At 41.5% G+C, this 25148-nt stretch overlaps 1 protein-coding gene across 1 annotated transcript in view; it reads right to left on the bottom strand.

Moving 5' to 3' along the window:
• The window catches only part of TTN (titin), a 365525-nt gene extending 344013 nt beyond the window's left edge, over positions 1-21512 (bottom strand). The window contains exons 1-3 of the mRNA XM_068247374.1: positions 21313-21512; positions 19002-19105; positions 1859-2062 (exon numbers count right to left, since the gene is read on the bottom strand). Coding sequence (XP_068103475.1) covers positions 1859-2062; positions 19002-19092 — 295 coding nt within the window. The 5' untranslated portion in view covers positions 19093-19105; positions 21313-21512. The remainder of the gene's footprint in view (positions 1-1858; positions 2063-19001; positions 19106-21312) is intronic.
• Positions 21513-25148: the final 3636 nt, after the last annotated feature.

Here is a 25148-nt window from a genome sequence, read left to right as displayed (position 1 = left end):
ATAGAATGTAACAAGTGATAAATGTTACACACTCTTTGGCTGTCCTCCAGCTCCTTCTCAGTCAGAGAGAGTGAGTCTGTATCTATGTATCTATGTCAGCTTCGGATGCGTCTGCAGTTCTGTCCAGGAACTTTAAAGTTCTGTGTAACCCTTCCAATGCTGGTCTAGTAAAAAAAAATGCTGGTTGCATATAATATACTGTAAATAATGTTTTAGAGCAAAGTTGAAATGCAGGGTTATATTCCACTTTAAAGAAACATATTTGTAAAATAACCTCTAATAAAGCCTGCAAACACTAAAATGATCTGCTTACATCTGTGACATTTACCTGAGGTAAGCTACTTTATTGGCGTTGCTTCTATGGTTACTTATAGCATCTTTCATCTTATGATGTACCTATGCATGCTCCTTGACTCCGCATGCATAGTGTGCATGTTATAAGTGACAGCACTCAGGTGCGCACTAAGGTGCGCACTCGCCTAACAACTGATGTGTTGCCATCTGGGATAAGACCCAATCCCCTTAGGCGACATTGCTGGGCTGGCCAGTACAGACGTGTGTCAGCCAACACAGGTTCTGTTGCAATTCAGGGGGGAGGAGGGATGAGTGAGCAGCATGTGTGTGACGTCACACTGTGGGCAGGGAAGTGGCATCTTCAGAGAAGTTGGCTGTCACTCAGCCAAATTGATCTGCCAGCGGATTGCTTGCCGAGCGGCCGTTGCTGGTCAGGGGGCCTCTACACACGCCTGACTATTGGTTGAGACTAAACTTCACCTCCTCAGCGGTAAGCCCGAGCTGAGCTCGGGCTAAGCTGCCACGGAGGATTTCTCAGCCCCTTGTGGGCCGATTTGCACAATTTTTGCTTTGTTACACGCAGCTAGCACTTTGATAGCTGCGTGTACAAGCCGATCGCTGCCGCTCCGCGCCGATTCGCCGCTACCCGCCATGTTAGAGGGCCCCCCCCCCACGAGTCCCCTTGCGCAGCCTGGCCAATCACCGCCAGGCTGCGCTAAGGGGTGGATCTGGACTCCCCCAGACGCCATGACGTGGATGACGTCATCGCGATCATCGCCATGACGACGGGGGAAGCCAAACAGGAAATCCCGTTCTGAACGGGATTTCCTGTTTGCTCTGATCGCCGGAGGCGATCGGAAGGGGTGGGGGGATGCCGCTGCACAGCGGCTATCATGTAGCCAGCGCTAGGCTAGCTACATGATTTAAAAAAATTAAAAAAAAGTGCTTTGCCGCCATCCTATCGGTTTTAATAGACCATCAGGGAGGTTAAGTCATTAAAAAGCTAGTATTTTTAGGTAGGCTCTGACCCATACAGTAGTACACTTGTTTCCAATAAGTAAATAAACAGTGCACCATGTTCTTCCATGTGTTTAGTGTATTAATAAGATGTACAGTACATAAGGATGAAAAGGTGAGTTCTAAGATAATTTTAGGATAATTTACAATGAAGGGAGGGGAGGATACACTTCTCTGATTCAGAAGTTTGGTTGTCAATCAGAGATTGGCACAAACTGTAGATAGTTTACTATCAACATAGGCACAAGATAACAGCCTACCTATATTGTACACAATGCACAGGGCGTGCCAGTATTGTAAATTGGGGCTACAGTTAGAAATGAAAGTATATTGCAACAGCGATCAGGATTTGTGTCTGCTGGTTGCAGTGATTGGATTCTGGCCCTGTTGGAGATGCAGATGGTTGGTTGGTGCAATTATTTTGCTTCAGTAATGTCACCAATTCCTACAAGACTGACAGTATAACTAAGTATGACATGTTATTTCTTTTATAAATGGTAACATGTAATGAGCAATATGTGGACAATTGTAATGTGAACTTCCTTACCGGTAACAAGTAGCTCAGCGGTACTAGTTGCTTGTCCTGCTCCATTGGCGGCTCTTAGGGAATATCTTCCACTGTGTGCTGCTGTGGCGGCGGGGATCACGAGTTTAGCGCGGCCATCGCTAAACGAGATCTGCACGCCGGGCAGTGTTGCGGCAGAAATTACCTGGCCATCCCTAAACCAGCTCACCTCAGGAACTGGAAAACCTGAGGAAACAGAATAAACATTTCAAATTAAAGTCATCAAAAAACAAGCAATGTTCTAACTTGGCTCATAGTTCAAACACGTTATTTCAGAGCTAGTTCTATAGTTCTGTGTAGTAGCAGGTGGTCGCAGTGCACATGACCAGACTGATCTGTCAGGCCTAATGCAAAGAAGGTTGGTGCAAAGGGGAAGCAGTTGTCCAGAGCAACCAATCACAATCAGTGTTTCATTCAGCAGCTCCAATCTGATTGGTTGCTCTGGGAAATTACACTTCCTCTGCATATGATGGCCACACTTCTTACTGTATATGTGATAGGCCTGCAGTCTGTGGGGGTTACCAAAAGGAGTCAGAGAGGGGGTGTGAACATAGAGAGGGGGTGTGAACATAGGGGGAGGGGCAACAAAGTTTTGTAGGGAGGCCCCATGATTTGTAGCTACCCCATGACTAATGGGGAATTTAAACACAGATTTCAACTTTTTTTTTTAAATGTACTAAAACAGAAATCTGGAATCTATTTGTGGGTGCCAGATTTGTTGCACAGCTTCTAAATTTCACAAATGGTGGCCATTAACTGTACTATTCCAAGACCAATCGATCGTTTCCGGCTGCCACAGTAATCAATCAGAAACGATTGATAGTACTCCGTCTAACCAATTCAATCAGATCGATGGGATTGATCCAAAAAAGGGATTGTTTCCATTAATCTGATCTCATTAGCTAGTGGGAAATCGGCGGTTAATGGCACAATTAATCAATTCTGATTGATTATCAGGGTGATTGGCTGCAGAATTGTATCGTTAACGGGCACCATAAGAGAGAACAAAATTGTAATCACCATCTCTTACACAACAAAAGTCCAAGTAAAGAATACAACACTAGCCCTGTTGAATAAGTATGACATGCCATATATCATTTGGCAGTTAAAGGACAACTGAAGCAAGTGTAATATGGAGGCTAATATATTTATTTCCAATTTACATCACAATTGTTCAGTATTTATATGCATAATTGACACTGTAAAATTGCTCAGTATTTTGTGATATAAGATTTTTGCTTTTATGGCTTATTCTATAGTCATCCTCCTATTGAGGGTTGTTCACTATGGTATCATATTGAGGTTGTATGAGGTATTGTAATTTTTGTATTAGTGAAATATTGAATTATTATGTACACCGCTGCTGTCACCTTTGGTGATTTTTAATGGATTTATATATGTTTACTATTTACCAATAAAGTTTTGTAATTTTTGGAAATACCTTGAGTGGTCTGGTGCTGCATAGTGGGCGCTTTCTCTTTGTTTTTTCATGCTTTTATTGCCCAATTAGCACATGCCTCTTAGTAGTATAAAATCATAATATTTTAGATGGTACTTGTCCATAATTGTTGTTTAAAATTATTGTCAGATCTGACAGGTTTAGCTGCATGATAATAATAATAATAATAATAATAATAATAATAATAATAATAATAATAATAATAATAATAATAATAATAATAATAGAGTTATTCAGACACTAGATCAGCAGGACTGCCAGGCAACTGGAATTGTTTAAAAGAAAATAAATATAGCAGCCTCCATACTATTCTAACTTAAGTTGTCCTTTAATGTAAAGCTACAATGGGAGCACTTTGTGTCAACACAACAAGAAACGAAATACATAAAGAGCTGACATACAGCATAAGCCTTTCCCCATAGTAGAAAGATTTATTAGTATAATTATTTAAGTCCCTACAGGATTTGCTTCCACGCCTTGAGGAAGTCTCCCCAGCAAACAGCAAGAAAAACCTAACAGACAATTTCATAGTTTCCACTCTAATAATGATAATAAACTCTTAGCTTAGTTAGGCTGGGTTTCACAAATGAATCCTCTTTTTCATACTGCAAATGATAAAATTATTTCTACCAAGCACCCAGCAGATGGCGCTGTTGATCATCTCATGTTTAGTAGTCAGAGAAATAATTCAGTATGACTCCAAGCTCTGTAGTCTGTGGAACACTCAATGCGCTTGATTCATTAAGCTGCACTGTTAAAGAGAACCCGAGGTGGGATTTAATTATGTTAGTGGGGCACAGAGGCTGGTTGTGCACACTAACACCAGCCTCCGTTGCCCCATGGTGTGCCTCCTGGACTCCCCCTGCGCGCCGCTATACCCCCCGCAGTGCTAGCGACACACAGCGTGTCGCCAGCACAATGTTTACCTTCTCCTGTCTGTTAGCGCAGCTCCCCCGTCTCCTCCGTATCGGCGCAACCCGCCCGCGTCCCTTCCCTCCCGCTGATTGGAGGGAAGTGACACGGGCGGGTAGCGCCGATACGCAGGAGGCGGGGGAGCGGCGCTAACAGAAAGGCATAGGTAAACATTGTGCTGGCGACACGCTGTGTGGCGCTAGCACTGCGGGGGGTATAGCGGCGCGCAGGGGGGTCCTGGAGGCACACCATGGGGCAACGGAGGCTGGTGTTAGTGTGCACAACCAGCCTCTGTGCCCCACTAACATAATTAAATCCCACCTCGGGTTCTCTTTAAGCAGCGCACCTTAATGTGAAGGAGTGGCCACTATGCATGCCTTACATAGCAGCGCTCGCTGCTGTGTAAGGAGCGTGCCTTCCTTAGATAGGAGTGTGCCTTCCTTAGATAAGAGCGTGCCTTCCTATGCATAGGAAGGCACACTCCTATCTAAGGAAGGCACGCTCCTACCTAAGGAAGGCACACTCCTATCTAAGGAAGGCATGCTCCTACCTAAGGAAGGCACGCTCCTATCTACAGAAGGCACGCTCCTAAGGAAGGCACACTCCTATCTAAGGGAAGGCACACTCCTAAGTAAGGCACACTCTAGTCCTATATAAGGAAGGCACTCTCCTACCTAAGGAAGGCACGTTCCTACCTAAGGAAGGCACGCTCCTATCTAAGGAAGGCACGCTCCTAAGGAAGGCACGCTCCTATCTAAGGAAGGCACGCTCCTAAGGAAGGCACACTCCTATCTAAGGAAGGCACACTCCTATCTAAGGAAGGTACACTCCTATCTAAGGAAAGGAACGCTCCTACCTAAAGAAGGCACGCTCCTATCTAAGGAAGGCATGCTCCTAAGGATTAGGAAGGAACGCTCCTATCTAAGCGAAGCACGCTCCCAAGGAAGGCACGCTCCTAAGGAAGGCACGCTCCTATCTAAGGAAGGCATGCTCCTAAGGATTAGGAAGGCACGCTCCTGTAACGATCGGTGAAGCACAGAGAGGATGTGATTACCGGTGATCTGCAGTATCACTGAGAATACAGATGTATACCAGATTATAAGTGATCTGCAGTATCACCGATAATCTGATATACCAGCTAACCTCTGTTCACCTGAGTAGAGTGTAGTGTTTGGTGTAACAGTAACACTTTGAGGACTAAGCCTCAGCGCAGTAAGGTATACTGCACAGATTCCTTCCGAAGACCTGGACTCTCCAAGACGGGAGGAGTCAGGCTGCGAGTAGGAAGGATTGTCTAAAAGTAACACTCTGGAGGAAGTGTCACTGATAGAACGGGGAACCGCCCCCAACAGTGAGGTCGGTTCTCGAGGTCGGACAAGCCAGGTCGTACACACACGGACAGATAAAATACAATATCAAGAGGCAAAGGAGGAGTCAGGTACATTCAGGGTTCGGCAACAGGGTATCAGAAATATCGAGGTACAAGATCAGTAGGCAGAAGCAGAGTCTAAGGACGAGCCGGGGTTCAGCAACAGAGTATCAGAAATATCGAGGTACAAGATCAGAGTTCAGGAGGATAGTCAGGCAGGCAAAAGGTCAAAACAGATAATCACAATCAAACTAGTACTTTAAGCTATCAACAGAAACTAGCTAAGTGTAGGATTACAGCCCCAGCTGGTCCCGGCACACTTGCGTATCTGACTACGGATCTGGGTGCTCCCACGTATGTGATCGCAATGCCAGACAACCAGCAACTGAATAAGCAGCAGAATATATAGTTGCTGGACTCTGCTGCCCCGCCCGAACCATTCAGCCAATCATGAGTCCTGCAGGAATCAGCTGACCTTCCTGATCAGCTGACACTTCCTCTGCAGGTATAAAGGTCCTGAATTCAGGCCCGCGCGAGCATAGCTCTCCATCTGCCTAGGTGCACTAACAGACCCAGCCACACCAAGCACATGCTGCTGCATGCAAACAGCCGCTTTGCTGTCAGGACATGCAGCGGCTTTTCCGCGTTCCACCACACCACCAGACGCGTGCAAACCGCCGCGTAGGACGCGGAGTCAGCCGCCTAGCTCTTGGCACACGCGGCGGCTTTTCCGCGTTTCCTCACAGCTCCTATGTAAGGAAGGCACGCTCCCAAGGAAGGCACGCTCCTAAGGAAGGCATGCTCCTATCTAAGGAAGGCACGCTCCTCAGGAAAGCACGCTCCTATCTAAGGAAGGCACGCTCCTTACATAGCAGGAAGCGCTGCTATGTAAGGCATGCATAGTGGCCGCTTCTTCACACTAAGGTGCGCTGCTTTAGCAGTGCAGCTTAATGAATCAAGCCCATTGATACAATCTTTGTTGTGCAATCTTACCACTACATAATATGGACTACCTAAAGTATTAAGCAAATATATTCAGTTAATATACCATATTTTTGGGACTATAAGATGCTCCAGACTACAAGACGCACCTAGGTTTAGAGGTCAAAAATCGGGGGGAAAAAACAAAACCTGGTGCGTCATAGTGCAGGGGTGTCTTATGGACCTTCCCCCCAGAGCTGTCTCTAAGTTAATCTAAGCTACACTATAGTAACCCCTGCTGTCCCCACCAGTTACACTGCACTACACTACACTACACTAACCCCTGCTGCCCCCACCAGCTAAACTACAGTACACAACATTAACCCCTGCTGCCCCCACCAGCTAAGCTACACTACAATACACACTACACCAACCCCTGCTGCCACCATCCGGCTAAGCCACACGACACTACACTAACTCCTGCTGCCGCTATCCGGCTAAGCCGGATAACTGAGTTTAGGCGTGATAAGGGGCTTTTCACCAGCGTGGTGCAATGGTTATCACGCCTAAAGTCTTTTAGGCGTGATAACTGGGTTATCACCGCTTTGTGAATCAAGCCCCATGTGTGTTGTAACATACACATAGTTTTTATGCACTGCCGCATGCATACTCTCAAACGTAGCATGCGTAATATTGAAAGCTGACGGTAGCTGAGGCATAAAATGTGCACATAGCTTGTTGTCTTACACATGCGTGATAACATACACATTATCCAATGCACATTGGGGTGTGTGCAGTAAACTGCGTTATTTAGTCAGTTTTTACCCATTTTAAAATCTTTACTTTCCCTGATTTATGTTCCAAAATGTATCACAGGCAGCAACATCTTTAGTACTGGCAAGTGATCTCTGCGGAATGTTCATTACTGAGAGTTCTAATGCCAGTACAAAACATAGCTGGTCTCCCAGAATGCTCGGGGGGGGGGGGGATTCTGCATAATAAACAGTCTAGGATAAGCTTCAGTGGGAGGGTGGGGCTTCATACCAATATACAGCAATATATAGATATAGGAAGTGTTTATGATGCTGAAACCAGGATATTTAACGTAAAAATGAGTATCCTGAATAATTTACTGCATTATACTAAACTTGTTATAGTTCCTCTTTAAACAGAATTACATACATACACCATCATGTGATCATCCCTTAACTGAGCAACTCTTTGAGCCTTTAACCCATTACGAACTGCTGTATATAGAGCTGTACATATGTCATAGCAACATGTATTTACAATTAAAGAACACAATATATAGTTTTAACACCATCCTGTTTTTCTTGTTCATTCACACCCCACTGTCAAAACGTAAAACCTGCCATCTCAGTGAGTTCCTTTTTTTAGGTGAGACAGCTGGAGTCAGGGAGTGTGATTGACAGGACAAGTTGCTGGAGCGGTGACAAAGTTGGGAGATGTGGGCAAAGGATCATTACATCAAACCTTTTATAGAGAAACAGCTGTCTTCTATGTAGCTTTAGCGAGGATCAGCTTTCCAGAAATAGCAGGGCACAACCACTTCCAATATCATCTGATCCTTTCAACTGAACGTTATAGTGTGTCATTATTTCACTCCGCTGCCAAAGTCAGATCACTAAGCACTGGGGAGGCTGGAGACCAACTGCATGCTAAGGAGGCAAGGAGTCAGCACCCAAGTACCAGAACCAAGGACCACGTATTACAGCAAATCACGTAAACGATACCACAAAAGTATACAATTGGCTCATTTATATTCAAGACAGCAGTTAGAAGCAATGCCATATTCCATGCTGAGGTTTGCAGTAAATGTATATACTCAGATCCCTGACTTAAAGAGGAACTCCACCCCCCCCCACCGAAAATCTGCCAAAGGGGTGTGGCCCATCTATATAACTAAAAGGTAGTTTCAATACGGTATGGACGCAGTACTGTGCATGCGTATTACAACTGCATACTGTGCTTGCGGTGGGAGGGGGAGTGCTCACAGGACGTGCTGCATGGACAGCATGCACACACGGCAGTTTCTGTACAGATATGGGGGATTACTGGTTATGAATAGCAATTGTATTTTCAAAGAACTTTTTATAGTGATTTTAGCAGTTATGGAGCGATTTCTTGGGATGTTAAAGGGCTTTTTAATTTAATGCTAGAAATTTGTGCAGCTATTGCGACTCGTGCTTTTTTTGGTTCTGTGTAGTAAAATTGTTGCAAATTTGCTTCATATTAGCAACTGAAAAGCAGTGATCTTATAATTTGTATTAGAACGTAATCACTCCAAAAATGTTGCAGACACCACAATTGTGATTTTGGGAGATCACAATCACTCTTGTGGAATTGCTTTCATTGACTTTCGTTAGAGCTCCTGTGGGTCCCACCCCTTATACAACCCTGCCCCTCCTCTGAAGAGGCCTCATTTTAAGCCCTTTCGAAGAATACATTTGTCAAAGTTTCCAATATCTGGAGGATAGTATCATGCTAATATCACATATGGTAGGCCCTGATGCGCAAGCAGCCAGTAATATTGTCATGGCAATATTACCAGTAGTAACGCCAGCAGCAATTAACATAACCCATGGTAGATGGGTGATACAAGCATTGCTATGGTAATGCACTTTAAATTACTTTCTTAATGTGCATTAGGGCCCGTTTCCACTTGTGCGGTGGGAATCAGCGCAGTAAAAATTCGCAGGCGGATGCGAATTGCGCATGCGGTTATATGCGGTTATATGCGAATTTTCATGCGAATTCGCATACGATTTCACATGGATGACGATGTCTGCGAATTTAACCATGGCAGTGCCTGTGCGCTTTTCCATTGATTCCATGCAAAATCCTATGCGAATTTGCATGAATATTCGCATACCAATACCGCATGTGAATTCCCTATTAAATACATTGGCTATCATTCATAAAGCATTTCCGCATGCGGAAATGCTGAAAACAGCTGTCTTTACCAAGCACATAGCAAAATGTGTATTCATAAAGGCTGTTTCCGCATTAGAAGCTGACCTTTCCGAGCAGAGCGATAAATTACCACCTTGTACGGTGAATCTCTTAAAAAATGTAACAAAATGTCAATTCATAAAGATTAGAGCAAGCAGTCTGCGGACGGGGAATACCGCTTCCTTGGAAGTAGCGATAAGCAAGCGGAATACATGTAAGTTAACGAGACAGACCTCCCAAGCAGCAGCAGTGAGAGCAGCGCATGGAGGGACTCAGGCAGCTTCTCTGTTTCCGCATGCCTACCGCCATCCTACCGACAGCCTTTTTCCCATCCACTTGTATTGGCTATGCAAATTCGCATGCGGCCGGCAAACACATGCGAATTCGCGATAGTGGAAACGGGCCTTTACCATAGCAACTCTTGCATTACCCATTTACCACAGGTCGCGCTTATTGTGCAACGCACAGTACTCTGCTGGGTAGTAATTTCTCAGTAATGTAATTATGAGGTGTTGATACTCTCTCCTATAAAAACTCTCTGAGGGACACAGGACTCCACTTCCCATTATCGCTAGTGGTGACTGTTTACTGCTAATACTCATCTGACAAAGATTAAAGGGGCACTATGCCGAAAAAATGTTAAAATTTTAAATATGTGCAAACATATACAAATAAGAAGTACGTTTTTACCAGAGTAAAATGAGCCAGAAGTGACAGGGTTGGACTAGACCATCTCTTCATAGGGGATTCTTGGAAATGTATTTATTTTCAAAAGCACTTAGTGAATGGCAGTTGCTCTGTCCAACTGCCAAAAACTGTGTAGCGAGCAGGGAAAGCTGGCCAGCATCCTTGTTTAAATGCTTTTTAGGGAATATCTTTATAAAGAATAAAAGCCGTGCTGAGAATCCTCTATGAAGAGATGGACTAGTCCAAAACCTGTCACTTCTGTCAGATTTCAGCTACCTACTGTAAGTGACAGCAGCATAGGAGAAAAGTAATTTATGGCTCATTTTACTCTGGAAAAAATGTACTTCTTATTTGTATGTTTGCACATATTTTAAATGTTACGATTTTTTGCCATAGTGCCCCTTTAACTAAAAAGGTTTTTAGTGGCAGTTTGCATCTTTGCTAGCCACAATGTGACAATGTGTTTTTTTCTCTTGCAAGTCAGATACAGTAAGGATAATAGGAACTTTTTAAGCTTATCTAAGATGAATATAGCTGTATGTACTATTCTTCCTGCGTAATGCTAATTGCAGATGTTATCAGGTGTTATGTTATTTTATTGTGATGCCATATGAAAAACTTGGTTATATGAAGTGAATAGGGTGCTATTTTACTATGTAGCAAGTATATTAATATATGATCTGATTTTGTCAGGAAAGTATTGTAAAATGAAGGTCTAGTAATCTTATATGATAGAAGATAATATTTCAGTGATAGCATAACAAGAAAAACAAATGTTTTATTTTAGGTTATCTGTTTTATTGACCTGAGGAAGCGGGCTGAGTCCCGTGAAACGCGTTGTCTACAGTATAACCGTTATTTTAATAAAGACTCCTTTTTCTACCCACGTGAGTCTTCTTTGGAGGTAAGAGACCTCCTCATCATACCATATATATTTTTATTTACTTATTTTTATTTTTATCCAATTTTATGAGTAAAATTATCTAGCTGTTGCTATAAAATACTTTTGGGCGCCTCCACCAACGTGCTTCACAATGTGACAATGGCAGGAGTTACTTCACAGTAACTAACTCCCATTGCAACTGCCATACTGATTTTTTTTTCAGAACATCAGCAAGAAAGTGAAAACAGATTAAAGCCGATCCGAAGTGAAAAACTAACTATAACAAGTAACTTGTCTATATATCTTATCTAAAATGTAGATGGTTTGCACAGCAAATCTAGCTGCAAACAGCTTCAACTGTATATGATTTTTTCTTCCTGTGATACAATGACAGCAGCCATGTTCTGCTTGTCACATTACACAGGCAAGCTGATAGCATCTTCAGCCCTCAGCTCAATCCCCTCTCCTCCTCCCTCCTCCCCTCTGCCTCTGAAATTAATGGGTAGTAACACCTCCTCCTCCTGCCCAGACTGAGCTCCCATAAGCCCTTGCTACATTGCTCTAAGAGTGCCAAGGCACAAAAGGAGCTGTGGGCGAGGCTTGTTTAGTTTAAAGGGAATTTGAGTATTACAACAACAACAAAAACACAATTATGCAATGAGTAAAATTTTATGTCGTATCCACTTTAAAATAACGAAGGGCGGCTGAGTTGAGGAAGTACATTTTGGGCTCTGTGGGTGGGAAAGATGCCTGGATTATATCATCCTGCTATTCATACTATGAGAGTGGGAACAGACTGAATCTCTTTGCGAAGTTTTGCAGCTACACTCTGGAAGCGCAGGAAGTGGACAGTCGGTATAGTGTAGGAAGTGGTCAGTATCTGTGATCCTAACCAGATACTATAAAGCAATGTGACATCAGCTAAGTTATAGATTTCCCAGCAAGCTCATAGTGAACCAGAACTCCTAGAAGTGTGTAAGGGACTGAAAGAGACCAAAAAGCCTCCTTACTAAGTGTGTCTTCTTAAAACAGAAGGTATTTGTGATTATTTAGGTTGGAGTGAGCTCTGAGATGTCTCACAATGCATCACTGCTGGTTATGAAAATCATCTCTTTGTTGTCCATCATAGCTAAACACACCTCCACAACCAGTGGAATGCAATGATGTTTGTCAATAAGGAGAAGGCACTCAACTGGCTTCCAAACTTGCATTTATCGAATCATTTAGCAATTACACAACATGTTTCAGGGAAATCCCCCTTATGAGGTGTACACCTGATGAAGGGGATTTCCCCCAAAACATGTTGTGTAATTGCTAAATGATTTGATAAATGCAAGTTTGGAAACCAGTTGAGTGCCTTCTCTTTATTGACAAAGATTGTACTGTGTGTGGAGTGGTGACCCACGGAAGGATTGAGCACCGGCGACCTAGGCTGAGCTAGGCCTGTGGAGGAGGTTACCCAGAGAAACAACCTTTGTGAATGCAATGATGTGTCAGCCTGTTAATATTACTGAACCAAACTAATCCACCCTGCACACAGACTGTTTCCGATTGGTTGATCCTCATCAGTGCATGGAATGGATTAATATGGCTCTATGGGGTAGGAATTGAAACACTCAGAGTTGCAGATTGCTCAGCAAGCTCATTGTGAACCTGGACTCTTAGGAATGTGTAAGGGGCTGAAAGAGACCAAAAAGCCTCCTTACTAAAATGCTATGCTAAACAGAAGTGTGCCTTCTTAAAACAGATGGTATTTGCGATTAGCAAAGGGACTGTACACATGTAAAAACGTTCTGCATACTGAGTACCTGCACAGTTCCAGGAAAACATATGTATCTAAAGTAGCGTTTTATAACAATAAGGTGGAGTTTGTGCATTGACCTGGCTCATACTGGATAATAGTGGTGGCTGTACAAACCCATTGTGATTTTTATTTTCTCAATAAACACAGGCTGGGTCTAATTAAAAATGGTATCTCAAAAAAACTCCAAGAATTACCAGTGAGAATAGCATGAGTGATCCTGCACACCTGGACTGGATTTAAATTGCAGACCTTCCCTGGGACAGTGGTGGTTGCTGATACCATCAGTGAGATTTGTTTTCCAATAAACCCAGGCTGGTTTGGATTTATTATTTAGAAAAAAATACTTTTGATAGTTGGTAAATATTAACAGACAGTAAACAAGGCCCCACACTTGAAACAATCACACTGCCTATGAAGCCAGGGGACATCATATTAGAAGATCTATGTACTATGTTCTAATTTTATCCAGAACCCCCCTCAGTTTAGCTGTAAAAGTCCCCATTTGGTCCGATGAGTCAGTAAGGTCGGCGCCTTCTAACCCAGTTATACTATGCTGCACATACACAGTATGTCCACTTGGTAGCCATGTGACAGCTTTCCCCTGGTGACTGCTTCTACGAGCGCTTGCACTCTTGTCTTACTGCTTTACCAGCGGACCCGAATGGACATACAGCACATGCACAGTGTAGTATATCTGATTCAGAGGGCACTGACCATGCCGACTGACCAAACAAATCAGGGACTTTTACAGCTAAACGGAGGGGGACTCTGGCAGTAAGGATCTGTACACCTCCTCACACTCACATATAGCATCCATTTTAATTTCCAGTTTGCCTTGGGTATCCTTTAAACACAGCAAAAACATGTATAGAAGCCATAAAGAGACTGGTCAAATGTCAATTAGAGGCATATCACACTTCACTAGAGCTAACGGATGGCACTGGCAGTTGCAGAACAAATTATTAGATTGTCTTGCTATTAGCTATTACAGTGCAAATGAAGTATACAGCAATAAAGCTCCTAAATGAAGTTGAAGGTTAGGTATTAACCCTTCCAGTAGCTTTATAACCTTTGATATCTTCCTTGCTGGTAGAGTTAGGGCCCTTTTCCACTAGCGGTGATTGCGACGCTGAATCGCAAAACTGCAAATCGCTAGTGATTTTTAAATTACTATGGTTTACATTTTAACATAGGAATCGAGGTAGGTAATTTCCACTACCGCGATTCATTTTTCACTCAAGCGCGATCGCGCCGCGATTTTTGCCACGATTTTGCTATGCAGTGCATTGTATAGCAAAATCACGATCGCAATCGCCGGGAAATTTTAGGACTTTTCTGAATTGCAGTCGCTAGAGTTTAGCGCGAATGCTAGCAATTGCTAGTGGAAAAGGGCCCTTATGCTGCGTTTAATTCTTTCGACCACTTAGATGACAGAGTAAGATGCCTTTTGGAAGCATTTGCAATTTTGTTGCAAAAGGCTTGCCTTCCGTAGTTACTTCTTAAAGTAGGTGTGGCTATACCCACTCATCTTTTTTCCTTCCCTCTATTGGAAAGAGGGGGTGTGGCTGTTAAAGCCACAGTTATTTCCTCTCCTGGTTTCCCATGAAGAGAGTACAGCTGCAAAGGGTAGAGCATTGTTGGATGCAGTGCAGGGAAATGTGGAAAGCAGTAGGGGAGGGGAGGTGCCTGCCATATAACCGGAAAAAATCAATTAACCCTTCGCACTCTCACATGCAAATGTTCAAACAAATGCATTCACAGATTTACTCATCCAGGCACAACTGTTATCCCTACAGCTAAATTAAAAGCCAGGGTTTTAGTTCAAAGAAGAATGCATTCTTATGCTTAGTCACCTATACTGCGTAGAAGTACCCAGGTAAACATAGGTGTCCTAACTCTGGCCCTGTAACATGCATAGTGCAGACATGCAAACACATTCATTGCATCAAACCTATCAATGGATTAGGAGCACACATCCTAACTTCCTCTCCTGGGAAAGACAGTGCATCTTACCAATCGCACAAGGGAGCTAACGTTATGTGTCCATGTGCACCATGCGCATACACCAGCATAAGCTGTCTGCATGCTGACAAACATACAGGGGAAGGAGGGAGTGCACCGAATTGGACCCTAGCCACAGGGCTCCCTTGGACCTAGGACCTAGGTGATAATTTTTCATCAACTCTAACACTGAAGTCCAGGGAAGTGAAGCTGCATTCACTACAAACATCCATTCATTCATATGCAGGAGACTTTGCAATTCAAAAAGTACCAAAAAGTAGGTGAAAGGGTACTATCAAAATTAATTTTAGTATTCTATTGTATAACCACAGCTGAAATCACTCCAGTGGGTCCCAGGCCTGAACTACAAATGGCACATTCCTCCTTTAACCACAATATATCATCTAGGAAGGTGAACTAGGACTTTTTATCCTTATTATTACTCACAGTATTTATATAGCGCTGATGTATTCTGCAGCACTGTACACTGTATATTGTCTTGTCACTAACTGTCCCTCAGTTAGTGACAATCCCCTGTTATAGTCATTAGCCTGGCGTATAAATCTGTGCACAAAACCTGCCCTACCTACATCTCGTTCACAGGTATACACCAGGTCGCCCCCTCCGTTCCTCCAACGACCTTCGCCTCACCACCCCACGCATTTCACACTCCCATGCCCGCCTGCAGGATTTCTCAAGAGTTGCCCCCACCCTCTGGAATGCCCGTCCACCACCCATCAGACTTGCTCCCTCTTTCAACACATTCAAGCAAGCCCTCAAAACCCACCTCTTTATGATGGCCTACCCACCTCCTACCACACAGTAACTCTCTAAGGAATATTTAACAGCCCCACCTAGTGTTTCCACCCCTCCCTTTAGATTGTAAGCCTCTGGCAGGGTCCTCCACTCCCTAGTGTAATCTACAGGATCATGTGCTCCTGTCCTATGACAGCCTGTACTTGTATTACTGGGTCTACCTAACCAGCCCATATTGCATGATCGTGTATTTTGTACAATTTGCATGTATAACTTTGTTCTATGTGTATAACCTTATGTCTGTCATCCTTGTATCATTGTATATATGTATTGTCCAGCGCTGCGTAATATGTTGGCGCTTTATAAATACAATAAATAATAATAATAATAATAGTCATATATCTATGTATATATCATGTAGTGTACGTATCAGAGCTTAGGGCCAATTTTAGTAGAAAGCTAAATAACTTATTTGTATGTTTCTGGCATGTGGGAGAACACCGGAGCGCCCAGAGGAAACCCACACAGACACGGGGAGAACATACAAACTCTGCGCAGATAGTGCACCAGCTGGGATTCAAACTAGGGGCCCAGTGCTGCAAGGCGAGAGCGCTAACCACTGGGCGACTGTGCTGCCCACTGACTTTAAAGCAGTGTTCACTTTAAACATTCCATCATATGCAGCAGAGTTAATTTTAAAGGATACCCGAAGTGACATGTGACATGATGAGATAGACATGTGTATGTACAGTACCTAGCACACAAATAACTATGCCGTATTTCTTTTTTTCTTTCTCTGTCTGAAAGAGTTAAATATCAGGTATGTATGTGGCCGACTGAGACAGGAAGTGACTACAGTTTGACCCTCACTGAAGAGAAATTCCAAATATAAAACATTGTCCTAGCAGAAAATTGCTTCTGAGAGCAAGAAAGAGATAAAGGGGAATTTCTTATCATTGAGGGTCACACTGTAGTCATTTCCTGTCTGAGTCAGGACTGAGTCAGCCACTTACATACCTGATATTTAATTATTTCAGGCAGAGAAAGAAAAAAAGGAACACAGCCTAGTTATTTGTGTGCTAGGCACTGGGCATACACATGTCTATCTCATCATGTCACATGTCAGTTCGGGTATCCTTTAATGTTTAATGCACTGCTCTGTGATTAGTTGTTTGAAGTTAATAAGGTTTAACTTTAGTGCATAGCACCTTTAGTAAATCACCTCCCTTACCCAATGTGTTTGAAAAGGATCATGGGGGATGGTGGTAACAGGACAATAGTCACAAAAATAAATCATTTAAAACCACACTCACATCAACTGTTCCCACTTTCCAATGGTTTTACAGTTTCTAAATTAAGTTTTCAGTTAGCATAATAATAACCACAAATATCACAATACAATAACTAACAATGAAATATAAATATGCATTCAGCAATACAAAACGCAATAAATCTTACTTATGCACCCGCATTAAAGTTCTAGTATTATGAAACCACTTAGAGTATGGCTTGAGAAAACTGCAGTGCAAATCAGTATGATTCATTTAATCACTTTATTCCAGGAGTTATTTATTTTTAAGTAGCAATATTCATGATTTAGTATGATATATTTCTTCCCATTATTGCTTTTTGCAAAACTGCAATCTATTTCTGTCACTCTGAGTTATGGAAAGGTTGATCACAAGTTACTCAAGGTGCACACTTGTCCGTCATCCATAATATTATACAAGGATTCTAACTGTTGTGCGTGTCTGGCAGTGCAGAAGTCTGGAAGTCAGATTCAGCAGGTATTTCAGAATATTTAAATCCACATTATTTTACTGCTCAAGTAAACAACAGCGAATAAGCCACTGACACACATATAGATGACATATTCATCCAAGTTCTTCAAGTTACCGACAACCAACAAAAAGAACGATTAAAGGACAACTGTAGTGAGAAGAGTATGGTGGCTGCCATATTTATTTCCTTTTAAACAATACCAGTTGCTTGACTGTCCTTGCTGATCTATTTGGCTGCAGTAGTGTCTGAATAACACTTTAAACAAGCATGCAGCTAATCTTGTCAGATCTGACAATAATGTCAGAAACACCTGATCTGCTGCATGCTTGTTCAGGGCCTTTAGCTGGGTGTATTAGAGGCAGAAGATCAGCAGAGCTGCCAGGCAACTGGTATTGCTTAAAGGGGTTCTGTGGGGGTTGTGCAAGAGAAAAGCGGACACTTACCTTGGGCTTCTATCAGCCCCGTGCAGCGGTAATGTCCCACGCCGTCCTCCTCCCATCTGCCGTTCTCCGCCGCCGGCCCCGGTCTAAGCGGCATGGAATCCAACTGCGGCTGCACTAGAGTGGCCGCGCACCCGCTCGCTTCCGCCTGCGTCATCGGAAGCTTACTGCGCAAGCACAGTACAAGGCTCCGTTGTACTGCGCCTGCGCAGTAAGCCTCAGATGACGCGAGCGGAGGCACGGCAACGCGCATTATTCGTCTGCGGGGAACGGCGGATGGGAGCAGGACGTCGTGGGACATTACCGCTGCACGGGGCTGTTAGAAGCCCAAGGTAAGTGTCAGTTTTTCTCTTCCACAACCCCCACAGAACCCCTTTAAAAGTGAATAAAAATTGCAACCTTAATATTCTTCTTGCTTCAGTTGTCCTTTAAAGGATATCTATCATTAAAAAAAAATAAGATTTAAAATACTGTACTGAGTGGGGCTAATTGGACTATGCCTTGTATGGGTTTTCTGCCTTCCTCTGGATCAACAGGAATATGTGAGGGAGCAGGCTGGTGTTACTTTATTTTCTGGTTGAACTCGATGGACGTATGTCTTTTTCAACCTAAATAACTATGTAACCATGTAACATATAAATGTATATTTCTTACTATAAATTACCTTTTTTTCTTTAGTCGTTGTCACTATCAGTAAGTAATGTTAGTCTGACAGATCTGTCAGGTTTTGAGTTAGTCCATCTCTTCATGGGGGGTTCTCAGTTATTTCTTTATTTACAAAAGCATTTACAGAATTGCAGTTGCTCAGTCCAAATGCCAAAATAGTGCACAAATGAGTAGTAAAGCTATTGTATTTGTATAGATCCTTTCCAGTGAGTGCCTTTGTAAAGAATAAAGGTAATGTTCAGAATCTCCCATAAGGAGATGGGCTATTCCCAAGTCAGATCTGTCAGCTTCTTACTACTTAGTGTAATTGACAGCAACACAGGAAAAAGGTAATTCATAGTGCATTTTACTCTAGGAGAAATGTACCTTTTAGATGTACGTATTTAAAATTTTAAAATTTTTACGATAGTGGTCCTTTTAAAGTCATACACTGTAAGAGAAATTAAAATATAGAGAGAAGAAAATGACTTACCACTAATCTGAGCCTCAAAGGTTGCGGCACTACCCTCCAGTGCCACAACACTTTGTACCGGCTGTATGAACGTCGGTGCTTGTGTAGCCATCTTTATAGACACTCTAAAATGGTAAATAGATTAAATAAGTAAAAAAGAAGGCATAATACAACATTTGACTATTATTCCTTAGCTAAAATATGAACATTCAATAGGCAGAAATAGCCCTGGGAAAGTATATCATATTTAGAATCCTTGGTTGGAGCGTTTCCGTAGTTTGAAATGTAATGCATAGACCTAGTTGCATTTTTTGTTATAGAAAGTATAATTATTTATGTGCGCATTGTTCTTCGATTTAATGGCTAGGGTGAAACAGAAACCTATGGAGTCCCCATTGGGAAGGTGAAGGGACAATTGGGGGCTATCTGGTCATGAATGTGTTGATTCTTTGAAATGAAAATAAAATGTATAAAATTACCTTTGATATTCAACAACCATCATAAAATATTAAAATATCCAATCTTTTTAGCTTTCTTAACTTATCATCCACTGTTCTTACATTTTTTAAATCTATAGTGTTTGGTTTTCATCAGTATTTCTGATACATTTTAGAGGATTGTCGGTGTTTACTGGTAAATAGTTGGAACTTGAATGTGCTGTGGCTTTTATCATTCAGTCTTTCAGATTGTGTTTTGGTTGAAAACATCATGTCCCTTTCTGTTGCATTTCAATTACTACTTGCTTGTGCTTCAGTCCTTAAGTCTGAACTTATTATGTGGTATTTGCACTGTCAGAGCAGTCTATGTTTTTCTGAAATCCTGTTTTTTTTGCTAGCTGCATTAAACTTACTTATGCTGTAAATGCGTACATTAGCCTTATTTTCCTTCCTATATGTCCATGGAGGAAAAATAAAACTAAAGTAATGAAAAAGAGCACTGAGAGAGATACAGAGGACAAAATGGACTTTTACTGTACTGTAGCGTATTTATAGAAGTCCCATGTAAGTCTTAAAAAATGAAGTAATCAACTAAAATTATTCAACTAAAAATCAATAAATAAATAAATAATGCAACTATACCTAAAGTAAATCAAAAGTACCTTTCAGTAGTATTCAGTATAGCTATATATTTTCTTTAAATATGAAGCATATTCACACATTTTAAGTTTTTTTTTTTAAATATATGAAATAAAATAATGAAATGTATTTAACAAAAAAAGTATAATAGTACTTTATGGCGCTGGAAATATAAAGTTATTAATTAACAGTTTTCATTTAAGGTACCATTAATGGCTTTTTTCATTATTAATTTATAAACTACTAAACTTTATAATCTTTAATTACCTGTGTGGCTCTACATTAGAAACTCAGAAAACTCAGAAACTCAGATACTTTAAAATACATTAATACAACGTATTTATTTTTTTACAGTTAATTAGAAACGACTTAATTGGCAGCAACAATGAAATGCAAAAGCTTTTTCTTAATATTATAATTAATATATTGTAACTTTAATATACTTTATACCTGTATATTAAAAGGTAAAATTGCTCTTAATCTGTACAGTAGTTTTAAAATAAATATGTTTAAAATATCTATCCAAGAAAAACTGCACATGGACATTGTGAGATTAATAAAAGTGCTGTATCATGCACTTATTTTTTTTATAAGGATAATCTACAGAGATCACAAAAGGGCATGTGCTAAAATTAGCACTCAGGACTTTGATTGACAGGAGACAAGTGGCAGCAGCAGGAGCATTACTGATATGGGAACAGATGATTCCCTTAAAAAGTCATCAACGCCTAGCTGATACCTCATGCATCTTATCAGAGTTATTCCTGGCACTAGCCTGTCTGAGTAACATAACCTTGCGCACTTAATTAGATGGTACAAAAAGTTCAACAAATAAAGTTTAAGATTCTTTTTTGAGCTATGTATTTTAACACACCACACAGATAAATCTCACCTGTACCCAAGTTATATGAAATTTACCTTCAAAGCTGTTTCCTACACTCCATATTTCCAGTTAGCAAAACTGAAACATGCTATACAATGGACCTGGTAATATCATTTTAGCAATTATGCATATATATATATATATATATATATATATATATATATATATATATATACACACACATCTTACATTTTACAATTACCTTTAACAGTAACTCGCAGCATTAACAGACTTATATATATATATATATATATATATATATATATATAGTGAACACACACACACACTCATTCCATGATTCCTAAAACTGATAGAAGGAATGAAGCTGCTGCACTAATCTAATTTATTAAACAGCAGAGGACAATGTACTAACCTGTTGTCTCCAGAGTGTCTTAAGGGGTTGGGACAGAGCCCAACTGTTAGAAGATGAAGTCCTTATCCCAAAGAATAGTGTTAGACAATCCCAGTATGTAAATGGTTGTGCCTCCGTGCCTAGAAAACAAAACTACACAGTTGTTGGCTGTGTGTAGTTTTGTTTTTCTATGCAATCCCTACACCCGAGGCAAGGCTGGGGATGCACGAACTGCTCAGAAGGGCTAACATGGTACTTTTACCTTATATACCTCAGACCTAGTGACAGCCCTGCTTCGTCACTTCATGGGGTCATCCTATTGCTCAGCTACCACGTGGGACTGTGTGAGAGGGTGGTCTTCTTTATGTAATGTCACACCTGTCTCTGTGACTGGTGGTGCTAAATTTGTCATTCCTAAAGTTGTCCTCACTGTAGAGACTTAACACAAACACTGTGTGGTGGAAGTGATTTTTTTTTTCCATGCTGTGTCCTCTTAGCTGAAACAATCAGGACAATGCAAGACAATAGAAATACGGTACTTGCATTCATTACATAGAATAGCTCTAATATATATGGAAACATCTATTAATTATAAAAAACAAAGATACAGTTCTCATAAAATTTTACATAAGTTAAAATTAAGGACTCATTCATTAGGTTTAAAGAGCATTTAATTTTAAACAATATGAACACGCATACACATACAAACATGCACACACACACACATAAACACACACACACACACATAAACACACACACTCGCACGCACACTAAACGCACAGTTCATTTATTGTTTTTAAATAAAACTTTAACGAAAGTTAGGCTTTCCGTTTCCCACATAGACAATTATTATTCGTTTTTGTACTAAGGCTTATATTAGATGTGTAGTTTAAAGTTACTTTTTATATAATTGGCACTCACATATACACAGTACATTGCTTTTTTACAGTTTACTATCCTATAAAATATAGTCATTTACAATTGGAATTAAAATGTAAAGGCATAAGAATCATGTTAGCAAAGGCTTTATGAAGCTGATGATCTGAGTGCTTAGATTCACCCCTCTTAAATGGCATCTGTATTTATAAAACTTCCCAGCAAATTCTACACAAAGCAAATTGTAACAAATGCAAAATGACAAAATAAGTGTTAGGTAGTAGTCAGAAAATACAAGAAAATTTAGGCAACGGTCCACATTAAATTTTCTTTTCTTAAGTCAAATAAAAAAAATGAGTGTAACTTGCCTGGGGCTTCCTGCAGCATCCTGGAGTCGTCCCGTGCTCTTGAAGTTGGTCCGAGTCCCTCTGGCAAGCTGCGGCGACCCATGCAATGCTGGCCGGCCAAGCATCTCCTCATTGCGCTCCCGTAACAGGAGGCATTCTGCTCATTCACAGTATACAAGAAACACTACTGCGCATGCGCAGAGTGCTCCTGGCCACAGGAACATGATCAGAGTGCACGCAGCTCTGGGCCGCGCATGCACAGTGGCGGTGACCAGCCAGCTTTGCAGGGGTTGCCGCTTCTTGCCGGAGGGAGTCGTATGGAGCTCGTGTTTACAGGACAGAGGTGGGAACTCCCGGGGTTCCAAGAAGCCCCAGGTAAGTTAAACTCATTTTTTTATTTGACTTAAGTCTCCCTTTAAGTTTTTTCAATGAAGATGTTTTCCTACCTTATTAACAAAATGCATTTTAAAGCAAAAGCATCACAGCAAGAGAATACTCAAAAATAGTTTGATATTTATTTTCTACCTATGTTTTAATACTGTTTAAATTGTTAATTGATGAAAAGTCATTTTGTAGATAAGATAAAGAATTGAATAAGGGCCCTTGTTTCTATAAGGATTAATTTTAGATAAGGTGGATGCAGTGGCGTAACTAGACTTAAAAGGGCCCTCTGGAAAAATTATAGCATAGGTCCCCCTTGGTCCTCGAACCGCATGAGAGTCATGTGATCAGGAGCCAGCGAATGGCAGCAGAGAGTGTTCTGCTGTGAAGCAGCATCTGGAAGCAGGAAAAAATGACAGACACTCCTGCTACTCTGCACAGCTGGAGGAGGTGGCAAGGATATTTTTTTTTTGAGCGAATGGGGAGATTTTTTTTTAATTGCTGCACTTGCAGTTGGGGAGAGGGAGGAGGAGGGGCCCCCAAAGCCGCTGGGCCCCCCTTCGATGGCAGGGATCGCAAGCGTGATTGTTACGCCACTGGGAGGGTGAGTAAAGTCTTGGAAACTGATTGGATTGCTACTATCTATATATCCTAAAACATTTATCCAGTTAAGTAAAAAGTGCAAGGCAAAAAAAAGTGAGAAATTAAGATTTTTATTATTGATTCAATGTTGTTGTTTTTTAAGGTGACCATACACTCAATGATTTAGAAAATGTAAAACTATCAGGGGCAGGGCAAGACCATAGGCAGATCAAGGGCCTGTATAGCTTTGCACTGGATCGAACAGTGCAACTTGCAGTTCGGTCAATTTAAATAGATTCCATGCTGGAATCTTTAAGAAATTGATGGGCAGCGAGTGGTAGTAATCGACTCCTTCTGAATCAATTCTTTTCAGAAAGGTATCGATTGTTTTGGAACATTAGGTGGAAATCAATAAGTTTATAGCCAGCTTTATTGGTTTCAGAGGCAGAAAGGATTCTTTATAGTCAAAAATAAGTGCAGATAAGCACAAGAATTTTCACCTGCTGTACTCGGGTGATAAGACCTATTGCTCAAATAGTGCCTTTTAGCAACAGTGTTTTTAATTGTATTCATTTTGGTATTTTTTTTAAAATAAATCAGACTGCCATATCTCCTATTTAGACTGGCATCGCAAGAATTGTTGAGCTGACCAGCATAGAGCAGCATGAACGCTACCAGGCCACACGGTTCTTGGCATTCTCTGGAAGAGTGGTGATGAGATCCTCCCCCCATGTGACCTGGGCTATTTCCCACTTAATTGACCTGAGCATAGCTTCCATTTTTCCATTCTGATATATAGCTATTTAAGAAAGATGTCCCAACCATTAATGACACTGGGGTGCATAAACATTCAAAGGTGGAGTCTACGTCTATTGTGTTTTTGGTTTAATAACTTTAATTGTGAAAAAGGTACTAATATGATGTAAATAACATATTCAGGCTCCAATCTAAATTGTATCCACATGTTCCTGAATCAAAGGTTCCATCTTTGTGAAGTGTTGGAGAAATAAGTTAGCTTCTTCACTTAGAGCTATAGAGAAACAGTGATTACCCATGGCTGTTTGCAGCCTCTGATGGTAAAAAATATCCCAGCATGCACTTCAGTATACACTATTTTGCAGTAGCATAGCTACATGTAGCACATGGTCATGGACAACAGTAGAATTATTTTACTACAACCCCCTCACCCAATCCCACCTCCAGCATTGTATGTATATGAATCACTTGACACATCATCTTTATTGTAACCTCCCCGCTGGCCGCCGCTAGTATGTACAACCCCCCACGTAGCTGAAAAGATAATTGTAAGCAATTTCCCTCCCGCCGCTTTACACCCGCCGGGCGCCGCATCTCGCCGCAAGTCCCTGCTGTGTAATTACAGTGCATGAGTTACTGTAATTACACTCGCTAATAACAGAGTCCCGGCAAAGCATTTTTGAATCAGCCGCCAGGGCTCCCCATTGGTTCACAGGCTAAGTCATTTTCATTGGTCCAGCCTGTGAACCAATGGGGAGCCCCAGCGGCTGATTCAAAGATGCTTTGCCGGGACTCTGTTATTAGCGAGTCTAATTACAGTAACTCATACACTGTAATTACACGGTCGGGACTTGCGGCGAGATGCTGCGGACGGCGGGTGTAAAGCGGCGGAAGGGAAATTGCTTACAATTATCT

The sequence above is a fragment of the Hyperolius riggenbachi genome, chromosome 7 (genome assembly GCF_040937935.1).
Source record: "Hyperolius riggenbachi isolate aHypRig1 chromosome 7, aHypRig1.pri, whole genome shotgun sequence".
Classification (NCBI taxonomy): Eukaryota; Metazoa; Chordata; class Amphibia; order Anura; family Hyperoliidae; genus Hyperolius; species Hyperolius riggenbachi.
Note: the sequence above shows the minus strand (reverse complement) of the source record. Positions and strands in the feature narration are given on the sequence as shown.